Raw genomic sequence first — 11,796 nt, 5'->3', positions numbered from 1 at the left:
CTTGAAAGCTTGTAAGCCAGTCACTTCTTATCTTTGTATCCCTCCCCCCATTTTGGGTAGCCAATGTCCAAGTTGCCCATCCCTGTCTACTCTTTGTGTGGAGGGGGTGGGAATAATTCTTGCAGCAGGGATTTGTTTCCTCTTTTGAGCTACTGCATTTATAGGTGTAGGTCATGTTTATCAAACTGTATCAGATGACGCTTTTTTCCTCTTCTTTCTTCTTCAGGTTGAACTCTGTTCATCCAGTTGTTGAAGCCCGGTCACGTGGGTAACGTCACATATTTTTTTAAAGTTTTCATTATTTTTGCCTTTTATTATTAATTTATTATTGTTGTTTAGCACCATTGAGTTGGTTCTGACTTTCAGCCACCAATGTATAGGGTTTCCAAGGAGTGACTGGTGAATTTGAACTGCTGACCTTGTAGTTCAAACTGACCTTGTGATTGATTGCTTATCCTACAGCACCACACCAGGACTCCTTTATTATTAATAATTCCTTTATAAATCTGATCTTTATTTGTCTTTGGGGGTTGGCATGAGAATGAGAACATCAGACAATTACATGCTACAACATTGTATGTAGTACATATTGGTAATGCAAGGAAATACAAACAAACAAGCAGAAACCTGGAGTGTGGTTCATTGTAACTTGTATGTGTCATAAACTGGGAACTATCTTTATAGAAAACTCTGAAAAAGGCTAAACTATAAAGACATGAAACAGATCAGTGGTTGACAAAAGTTTAGAAAGAAGGGGAAGTAGGTATTAGGTGAAGTACAGGACACTTTCAGGTCAATGAAACTATTCTGTATAATATTGTAAGGTAGACACATGACATTATACATTTTTCAAAATCCATAGATGTGTGCAACAAAAAGAGTGAACCCTAGTTTAAACTATAGACTTTCGTTTATAATAAAAGATCAATATTGATTATTCAAGTATAACAAATGCATTACACTAATGCAAGATGTTAATAATACAGGAAAGTGGAGGACATGGAGGCTATATGGAAACTCTGTACTTTTGTGCAATTTTTCTGTAAACCTCAAATAGTACACCAATATTAGTCTCTTTCATAAAAATAATGAAATGAGAAGAGCCATAGAGAAATAGGGAACATAATTAAGTGCACCAATACATATACAATGAGAGTACCAAAAGGAAAGGAGAAAAAAAACCATATTAGAAAACAAAAAGACGACATATCTAGGAAGAACACTGACTGTCATAGATTGAATTGTGTACCCCCCCCCCCCGCACCAAGTATGTGTCTGCTTGGTTGGACCATGATTCTCAGTGATTTGGCAGTTATGTGATGACTCCCCATAATGTGATCTGATGTGATAAACCAATAAAAGGATTAAGGGTGGGATTGTTGTTTTTAAGCACTGTTGAGTTGATTCTAACTTGTAGTGATCTTGCATAGGGTTTCTGAGGCTGTAAATCTGCAGAAGCAGAAAGCCTCATCTTTCTCCCATCGAGTGACTAGTGAGCTCAAACCACAAGCTTAAGGGATACACTACCTTTTATCTCATCATGCTCCTGATTTGATGTAAGGGAATTTTCCAGGGGTGCGGTATGCAACATCTTTTATCTTATAAGATATAAAAGGAGAGAGAAGTGAACAGAGAAAGGGGAACTTTTACTACCAAGAAAAAGCCAGGAGTGAAGTGTGTCCTTTGGACCCGGGGTCCCAGCACTGGGAAGCTCCTAGATCCAGAGGAAGATTGATTCTAAGAGGCACAGTGATCTTTAATGAATGAGAAGACAAGGACTTCTTTCCAGAGCTTGCACTCTGACTTTGGACTTGTTATCCGTCTAAATTGTGAGAGAATAAATTTGTTTGTTGGAGACATCCACTTGTGTTTCTGTTATGGCAGTCCTAGAGAACTAAGACACCAACCAAGACACTTGCTTTGACTACTTCATCAAGAGGGATCAGTTACCAGAGAAGGACATCACGTTTGGTAACGTAAAGGGCTGATAAGGGCAAAGGAGACCCTTGGTGAGATGGATTGAAACAACAGCCACAACAAGGAACTTGAACATGATGGCTACTATGAAAAAGATACAATGTTTTAAGCTGAAGTTAGAGTTGGAGTCAACTCAATAGCAGGTAACAGCAAGAGCAACTCATCTAGAAAGCTCAACAAACTCCAATAGAATAAACACAAAGAGATCCACACAAAAATGAAGGTGAAATAAAAACGTACCCAGATGTCTAAGTTATCCATAATAGAACTACCACAACAAGCAGAAGATTATTCTTTCATTCTATAGAAGGGTAGAAGTCCACATTTTGGACTTTTGTGATAATCATACTAGATCTGATAATTATATCAGCTCATAAAAGGGAGGATAATTACACAATATGAGACTCATAGCATAGTCAACTTGACATATGTTTTTGGAGAACACAAGGCAATCCATGACACTAGATAAACAGAAAATGAGAGACTTGATTATTAGTAAACACACTTCACTGGAAATATTAAAGGAAATTCTTCAGGCAGAAAGCAAATTACCCCAAACAATAATTCAAACACACACACACACACATCCACACACACAAACAAAAGCACCAGTGCAACATCCTTTCTTAAAATCCTATTTTGGTAGTTTTGAGGCCTTGGTACTGAGTCCACTCATTCACATCAAGTTCTCACACTAATGAGCAGCTCTGCTCCACTCATCCCCAGGGTTAGATACCCAACAATTAGGGACAGCCCCTATTTACCCTAAGCCTGAAGTGTTATTCAGAATGCTCAATTCACACAACTTACTTAGGCCTACGCTGCTTGCCATATATAAGCCCTCTCCTACAACTCCAGCTTCTTTTGTCTTGTACTTGCATGCAGCACCGTATGGCCCTACGTCATGGCATGCTGTGCCGCCCTGTCTTTGGGAACTGTGAGTATAATAAACCTCCTTAGTTTAAATAGTACTTCAGGTGTGGTGCTGTGGGTTAATGTGCTGGACTTGAAAAGTTGGTTTGAACCACAAGGTTTGTGGTTCAAGCTCACCATTTGCTCCTTGGAAACCCTATATAGGGTTACTATAGGTTGGAACTGACTCGACGGCACTTCACGACAACAACAACAACTTTTCATTGCCTCCTTAATTCCTCTCTCCTGCATCCCACTTGATTTATCTTCCCACAAATTTGCTAGAGAAAGTAGAAAAAATAATTATGTATCTATAAAAGGCAGAATAAATGTCTGTTTCCTCTTTCTTCTGTTAACTGATTTTTAAAAGCAATTGTATATAACAACACGTGCATCTGACAAAAGTCCTTTCATAAAAAAGTACTTGGCAAATTAGGAATATGAAGGAATTTTTTTCAAAATGACAGAGGACATCAATTTTTAAAAAAATAAACAAAAAAACCATTCCCCCCAAGGAAGTGTCAGACTCAATGGTGAAAGGCTGAAAACGTTTCTTTCTTTCTTTTTTTTCTTAAATGTTTTATTGTGAATTATGTGATAGTTTACATGGGAGAACATTAGTTTTACATTCATTCTATCGTATATCATCTCATTGCCATGGTTACAATCCCCTCCATGCTATCCTTCCCCCGTACCTCCCAGGTCTTCAGCACACAGTCGCTCTCCCTCTCTGGATCTAAAGTCTCCAGCTGCTCCACTGCTCCACGTCATCATCTTTGGCTCCATTTCAGGCATCACTGCTTCTCTGGGTAGGGTTCCACTCTCTGCTCTTCTCCTTTGATGGTCCTAGGGACCTTGCTCCTAGACTGAAAAGTTAGTCACTCCCCTCCTTGCTATAAAATGTCTACCTTTACATTTCCAACCCTCACAATCAGTCCTGAGAACAATTCTTCACTATTGTATCACAAGAGACCCGTCTGCATTTCATTGCATCAGCCCCGCCTAGTCAGGTTGAATACTACTCACTGGAGATTCTACCTTCCTCCAGGCCCTTTGGATCTAGGTTCCCTCTTGAATGCTTGTAAGCCAGTCACTTCTTGCCTTTGTAGCCCCTGCCCCCCATTTTGGGTAGCTAATGTCCAAGTTGCCCATCCCTGTCTACTCTATGTGTGGAGAGGGTGGGAATGATTCTTGCTGTAAGGATTTGTTCCCTCTTTTGAGCTACTGTTTCCATAGGTGTAGGTCAAGTTCATCAAATTGTATGAGAATACTTTTTTTTCCTCTTCTTTTTGCTTCTGGTTGAGCTCTGATCATCCAGTCACTGAAGCCAGGATAAGTGGGTATTATCTGCAAGTGTGGGTGTTCTTATGCATATGCCCTCTCTTCTTATCAGCTGGATGTTTCACTCTCCACTCTCGTTCTTTTTGGTTTTGTCCTTGCTTTTGGCCCAAGAGTCCCCAGGTCTTGCCACACTGTTGGCCAACCAGATCTTCAACTGGGTTCACAGAAGTCTATTGAACATTGTAGGGCTTAGCTCACCGCTTCATTGCTGGAAAACGTTTCTTTTAAGACAGGAAAAGACAAGGATGTACACTTTTGCTCCTGCTGTTCAACATTGTAGTGGAAGTTGTCTCAGAGCAAGTAAGCAACAAAAGAAATAAAAAAATATCAAAATTATAAAAGAGGAAGTAAAACTATATTTGTACATGCCATGATATTGCATATAGAAAATACAAAAGAATATTCAAGAAAGCTATCAGAACTAGTAAATTCAGCAAAGTTGCAGAGTACAAGATCAAATGCTTCTATATACCATCAGCAGCCAATGTGAACAAGAAATTAAGAGAAACACTGTAGTGTCAGTATTTCACAGGGCTGTTGTGGGAAACAAACCCCCAAATGCCTCAGATACTGACGCTGAGTATATCTTATTTCTTAGCTGTTTTGCAATATAAGAACAGGAAACCTCAGTTCCATTGGATCAAACCACCCTTCTCCTGTATGTATAAATTATCTATTTCTCTTTGATGGTAGAACAGAAAGGGCATTAGATTTGGAATAAAAAATTTAAATCCGAACCATAGGACTTGTAGCTAGGTTGATAAAACTGATACAGTAATATGTAATTCACATGGCTGTTATGGAAATAATAATATATCTAAGATTTGTGACAACGAAGTATACGCATAGGGAGATAACTTACTTTTGTTGTTACGCATTGAGTTGGTTCCAACTCATAGTGACCCTGCATAGGGTTTCCAAGGAGTGGCTGGTGGGTTTGAACCACCAATTTTGTGGTTAGTAGTCCAGTGTTTATCCTATAGTATCACACCAGAACTTTATAGGCTCTCAAAATATGCTAATGAGAATCCCATTAGCTCTTGTGATGATGGATACAAAGTCCTGTCATAGTGCCTGTCCCCTTCCCCATCTATTCTCCTTGGTTCTATCTCCTTCTGTCAATGAACACTTAATGCAGAGGAAAAGAGAGATCCAGATGATATCTTTCAAATTGCAGGCAATCACTCTTTAAGTGAGGCGCCACTCATATTTTAACATAGAGTGGAATGGCAACTGACAAAGAGCATTGCATATGGTAAAGATAAATATTATTTCCTGATATGCTGATTATTTGTGTACTTGTGCTCCTATGCTCACATTGTTGTTGTTGTCGTTAAGTGCCATCAAGTCGGTTCCAACCCATAGCGACCCTGTATAGGGTTTCTGAAGAGCAGCTGGTGAGCTTGAACCACCGATCTTGAAGTTCAAATGGCTTTGCAGTAGCTGCATTAATCCACAGCGCCAGACCAGGACACATGTATGTATATATATTGGGTCATTTTGTATATATATATTGGGTCATTTCTTACTATGGTAGTACTGGTGTGGTGATGCAGGATAATGTACTGGACCACAAGATTGGTTTGGGCCACAAGGTTTGAGGTTCAAAACTCATCAGCTGCTCCTTGGAAACACTGTACAGGTCCTCACTTCATAACAACACTATAGGCAATAACCATGAAAGGTTGTATGCTTTGGATACTTCCCTTCTTGCCTCCCAGCACACCCATGTTTCTGGTGGACTTTTAACCAGTTGCCCTAACTGGTTAGACATGGTCTCTTCCCCCAGATGGGACACTATGATTTAGGGTTCATCCTGGAAGTCAGAATTTGGGGCTTCAGGTCTCATGCCATCTCTAGCAGAACAGATCAGAAAGACAGCACATTTAGAATAAGAGAAGCAAACGTGACCAGGCAGTTCCTGTGGTTAACAACTCTACCCCTCCCTCACTTACTGGGAGTTATAAAACCCAAGACAGGAAAACACCCATAGCACCTGCCATGGGTGGCTGCTCTGAGAAGATGTGTCTTAGTTTTCTTCTCCTATTGGTCTTCCTCCTGTCACCCAGAGCTGAAGCTGGTGAGTCTTAGGCGTCCTTCTCTGGAACTAGTGGATCATTTCCTAAACCAAAGATGCTTGATTTGAATATAGCAGACTCTGAAACAGGGTTCCAGGATGTCCTTTTACTAGTTTCAAAGTGAAGTTGCCACTTGGGATATACCCAACCATTCTCTGTAGCTTATGGTTGGTTGGTTGGTTGGTTGGTTGGTTATAGGCAGTGGAGTTGGTATCGACTTATATAGACCCTATATAGAGTTTCCAAGCCTGTAAATCTTTACAGGGGCAGAAAGCCTCATCTTTCTCCCATGGAACAGCTGGTAGTTTCGAACTGCTGACCTCCAGGTTAGCAGCTCAGCTAGTAATCGCTACGCTACCAGAGCTCCTCTACTGTTTGTTGGTTTCTGGAATAATTCTACATTGATTGGTGAAAAGTCCAGAGTAAGTCAGAAGGGTTTCCCCCAGGAAAACAGGCATGACTTCTTAAACGTCTGAGCCTTAGAATTACTGATGATCTTTTGACTTGGTGATTCTGTAATAACACTTATGGGGTGTAGAGAATCCAGGAACCTGAAGAGCTTGAACTGTTCAGTGACACAGGATGGGGGAAGGTATATACGGTGAAAATGCCTAAATGGTATTTAAAACAGGCTTAGGGATTGCATCCTGGAAGAAGCAATGAGAATTTATGTGGGGAAAACCTACTATAGACATATTAGAGGGAACATGGCTAGAAAATATGGTGAGGATGACATTCAAGGAAAGCCTCTCTCAACTTTAAGCCAACTGTGTGTTCTCTGTAAAGAATATGCTTGTTGTCTCTGTCCAAGCCCTGGGGTTCTCTGTTTCAGGGGAGATCATCGGTGGCCAAGAGTGCAAGCCACATTCCCGTCCCTACATGGCCTACCTGGCAATCGTCACTTCCCAGGGTTACTGGGCGAGTTGTGGTGGTTTCCTGATAAGACGGGACTTTGTAATGACAGCTGCTCATTGTGCAGGAAGGTGAGAAGATAGAGTCTTGTTGATCTCCAAGGAGGAGTGGGGAATGGTAGGAACCCAGAATACACCATGGTGTGGCCTGAGGAGGGGCTCTTAGGCCTGGATAAACTCTAAGGAGAGAAAGAATTGGACTTGAAGAGATTAGCCTCATACTTGAATAGATGCCCTGAGCCTTGGTCATTGTGAGCTGAGGAAAGAGATACCTTCTCCAGCGTCACTTCTTTAAAAGTAGACCTCCATCAGCCCCATTCTAACATAAAGATAAATGAGTCACTTTGGGGATCCTGGTTCTCTGGGTCACTTCCTCTACTCCCTTTTAAAGCTCTGGTATTTATTTCTTAGGGATCAGAACTCACTATACTCATGGGAGATAGAGATTAAGGCTCATGTGGGACCCCATTGATCCCTCCTTTCCTTTGATATCCCCTGCACCTGCCCCTGATATAAGACTCCCCAGATTAGGAAATGCTAATCCTGTCTTGTCCTCATCATTCCTCCATGACCTACTCAGAAAAATTAAATAACCAAATCCATTGCCATTGAGTTGGTTCTGACACATCATAATCCCATAGGACAGATTTATTGTTAAGTGTCATCGAGTCTGTTCTGAGTCATAGCGACCCTATATAGGGTTTCCAAAGAGCAACTGATGGGTTTGAACTGTTGGTCTTGTGGTTTATAGTCCAGTGCTGATTCTTTAATGCCATACCAGGAGTCCAGGACAGAGTAGAAGCACTTTATATGGTTTCCAAGGCTGTAATCTTTATAAAGGAGTCCTGGTGTAGTGTTGTGGTTAATGCGCTGGACTGCAAAGTCAGTTTGAACTGCAAGGTCGGTAGTTCAAGCTCACCTGCCACTCCTTGGAAACCCTATACAGGGTTGCTATGGGTCGGAACTGACATGATGGTGCTTAACAACAGCAACAACAATCTTTACAGAAGTAGACTGCCACATTTTTCTCCTGCTTTTGTGTGTTTGAATTGCCAACCTCTAAGTTATCACAGAAATTGTTAACCACTGTATCACAAGTGCTCCAAGATCTTCTCAGTCCTCAGCAATTCCTGAGGATCTGCTTAGGTCCCAGAAATTCTTGAGGATCCTGGAAGTTGTCTCTGCTCCCTGGATTGTTGTAAAGTGCCATCAAGTTGGTGCCAACTCATAGCAACCCTGTATATTGTTGTTGTTAAGTGCCATCGAGTCGGTTCCGACCCATAGCGACCCTGTACAGGGTTTCTGAGGGTGTAAATCTTTACAGGAGTAGAAAGCTTCATCTTTCTCCCGTGGAGCGGCTGGTAGTTTCGAACCGCTGACCTTAAGGTTCGCAGCCCGATTTGTAACCACTACGCTACCAGAGCTCCTAAGGTAGGTTTAAACTACCAACATTGCAGTTAGGAGTTGAGTGCTTATCCTACAGCATCACATTAGAACCCCTGGATAGCTCATCCCAAATACCATAAGTGGCCCAGAAAAAGTCATGGGTAAAGACCTGGTGAGAGGCACCCCGTTTCCTAAAGTGGGTATATTTTGGCAGAAAACCCAAACCATCACCATTTCTCCTAATCCTTCTTTTTCTTTCATATTAGCTCTATAACAGTTATCCTTGGAGCCCATAACATAAGAAAAAAACAAGACACATGGCAGATACTCAAGGTTGTAAAACAATTTCCTCATCCAAAATATAATGACTCTGCAGTTCTCAATGACATCATGTTACTAAAGGTAATAGCATCTGTCTTCCCCTTCTCTGCTTCCTGTCTTCTTGACTTTTCCTTCAGGTCCCTATTATTCTGAAACTTCCCTGATTTTCCTTTGAAACACAATCCTTTCCAAATCACCTATTTGGGCTCTGGTGGGAATGGTCCTCCCTGACTGACTCCAACTGCTTTCTTTCTGACTCATTTCTAGCACTGACAGGCCCTCAATTCCCTTTACAGCTAAAGGAGAAAGCCAACCTGACCCTGGCTGTGGGAACACTTCCCCTCCCACCCCAATACTGCTTTGTCCCACCTGGGAGAATGTGTCGGGTGGCTGGCTGGGGAAGAACAGGAGTTATGGAACCTACATCAGACGTTCTGCAAGAGGTGAAAGTGAGACTCATGGACCCCCAGGCCTGCAAACACTACCCGGATTTTAACCACCAGTCCCAGCTGTGTGTGGGCAATCCCAGGAAGATAAGATCTGCATATAAGGTGACTTCCAAGCTTGGATTCTGCCCCCAAATCACTGCTGGAGGGTCATACTTCCCTTGGGAGGAGAAGGGGTCAGAAGATTGTCAACCAGTGAGAAGGTTTGGGATCACAGGACTGAGGAAACTCTCCCTCTGAGATCCTTCTTCACATGGTGTGGTACAGTCTCTGGCCTTTCATGTTAGTCTGTTGCACAGGGAACATGAACAACAGGAAGAAGCCACAGTGATTGTCCCAGAGAAGGAAGGGGACCTCAGACTCAGATGTACAACCCCATGAGGAGTCAAGGCTGCTGGGACTGAGTTTAGGTCTGATTGTGGCCAGGAGTTGGGACCCACAGGTAGGAGTGGAGGACTTTTTAAACTCACCTTATGCCCTCTCTTTCTTTCTCTCTCTCCCCAAATAGGGAGACTCTGGGGGCCCGCTTCTGTGTGCTGGGGTGGCCCAGGGCATTGTCTCTTATGGAAGGCATGATGCAAAGCCCCCTGCTGTCTTCACCCGAATCTCCAATTATCGACTTTGGATCAATAAGGTCCTGAAGGAGAATTAACCCTGCTAGCCTGGACCAGCCTGAGAAGAAACCAAGACCTGAACCTGAGCAAACTTCTCTGTGCCACTCACTCTGAACCTGTCCTTCTTTCTCCTGAAATCTTGCCACATCCCTGAGCCTCACGAAGTTTCCTGCATATTACAGAGCTCTCAATAAATTTCAATAAAGACCTGCTTCCAGAGTGTGTGTCTCCTCTTTGGTGCTCTCTTCTCCTAGTACACAGCAACCTGACTCCTAGTCCAGGAAGTCTGTAAGATTTGGAAGGGTTGTGGGTGTATGTGGGTGTGTGGGAGAGAGAGAAGAGACAATGAGGAGGACAAAATAGAGAAAGAAAGAAAAGGAAGGATTTCCTACTGAGGCAGAATCCACATTTCCAACATAAACAAAAAATGACATCAGATCCTTCTTTGCCTTAATCTTCAATCCTGTTCCAATTCTGATGTATCATTCATAATTTTCAGAAACATTTTGAATTTCAAGCAAAATACAGTATGTTTTGAGTTGCATTCCTGACCTCTGTGTACTAGATGCCAGGAGGAATCTCCCTCCAAGTTGTGACAACCAAATATGCCTGCAGACATCGATAAATGTCCCCTTATTGTTGTGGTTGTTAGGTGCCATCAAATCACTTCATATTTATAACCACCCTCAGCACAACAGAATGTAACACTACCCAGTGTGCACCATCCTCACGATTCTTCTGTTTGAGCTCACTGTTGTAGCCACTGTGCCAATCCATCTTGTTGGGGTCTTCCTCTTTTTCACCGATCCTTTATTTTACCAAGCATGATGTCTCTTTTCAAGAACTGGTGCCTCTTGATGATCTGCCCAAAGTATGTGAGGTCAAGTTTTGCCATCCTTGCTTCTAAGGAGTATTATGACTGTACTTCTTCCAAGACAGATTTGTTTGTCTTACGGTAGTCCTTGGTACTTTCAATATTCTTTGCCAACACCATAAATGTTCTCTAGGGATGCAAAATTAACTCTCATGAGAACCTCTGGCTTATGCACATGATACAGAAAAGACAGTTGGCACCACATGGGGCCTTTAGATAAGAGATCTAGCATGTGTGGAACTTTGAATTCATGATGCAGAGAAGATTGCCTCTCACTCCCAGTTGCAAAACCAATACCAGGAGCAGATAAGTGGAGCGACAGCATCAAAAAATTTACACGAGCAACACCAAGCCACAAAGGGCTTCACCTAAACCAGAAGCAGAGGTGTAGAGCCTGCCCAACACAAACTCTGTCAATTGGCCTAAATACAGGAGACAAAGCAGGGCAGGACAGGGGCAGATCAACAGGAACCTGAAGCTGATATTACTAACCAGTTTAAATCCCTTTAACTAAGTGAACTAGGGATTTGTCTTGCAGAAAGGATCATCAGAGATGAGCACGAAGAGTCACATATAAGGATTTCAATCCCAGCACTTTTAATAATAAAAATGTTTGAATCCAACCATGAAACAAAGTTTAAATGGCAAATTCATATGATTGAATATTATCAATAATAAATTATTTTATTGAAATTTTAATGAAAATTGGTTCTCAAAAGATTTAATGATGTAGTACAATTTGATATAACATTCTAAAAGGCAATATAGAAATCTCTCTACAATAAAATCTCAATTTTTGTTGTTGTTAGGTGCCATCAAGTTGATATCGACTCATAGTGACCCTATGTACAACAGAACGAAACACTGCCTAGTTCTGAGCCAAGCTCACAATCATTGCTAAGCCCACTGCTGCTGCTACTGTGTGAGTCCATCTCG

The 11,796-nt window shown here is 41.8% G+C and overlaps 1 protein-coding gene across 1 annotated transcript; it reads left to right on the top strand.

Moving 5' to 3' along the window:
• Positions 1-6,252: 6,252 nt before the first annotated feature.
• LOC102829650 (chymase-like) lies at positions 6,253-10,024 on the top strand. The gene is made up of 5 exons (XM_006835375.1): positions 6,253-6,310; positions 7,141-7,291; positions 8,872-9,007; positions 9,223-9,477; positions 9,881-10,024. The coding sequence occupies exons 1-5, from the start codon at positions 6,253-6,255 to the stop codon at positions 10,022-10,024; spliced, it is 744 nt and encodes a 247-aa protein (XP_006835438.1).
• The last annotated feature ends 1,772 nt before the right edge of the window (positions 10,025-11,796 follow it).

This window comes from Chrysochloris asiatica, unplaced genomic scaffold (assembly GCF_000296735.1).
Source record: "Chrysochloris asiatica unplaced genomic scaffold, ChrAsi1.0 scaffold00017, whole genome shotgun sequence".
NCBI lineage: Eukaryota > Metazoa > Chordata > Mammalia > Afrosoricida > Chrysochloridae > Chrysochloris > Chrysochloris asiatica.
Note: the sequence above shows the minus strand (reverse complement) of the source record. Positions and strands in the feature narration are given on the sequence as shown.

What these genes read in the sequence shown, in the direction of transcription:
- LOC102829650 (XM_006835375.1), top strand. Translation starts at nt 6,253, where the DNA reads ATGTGTCTTAGTTTTCTTCTCCTATTGGTCTTCCTCCTGTCACCCAGA. An exon ending in GCTGCTCATTGTGCAGGAAG is followed by an intron (nt 7,292 to 8,871) that starts GTGAGAAGATAG and finishes CTTTCATATTAG; the next exon opens with CTCTATAACAGTTATCCTTG. An exon ending in AGATAAGATCTGCATATAAG is followed by an intron (nt 9,478 to 9,880) that starts GTGACTTCCAAG and finishes CTCCCCAAATAG; the next exon opens with GGAGACTCTGGGGGCCCGCT.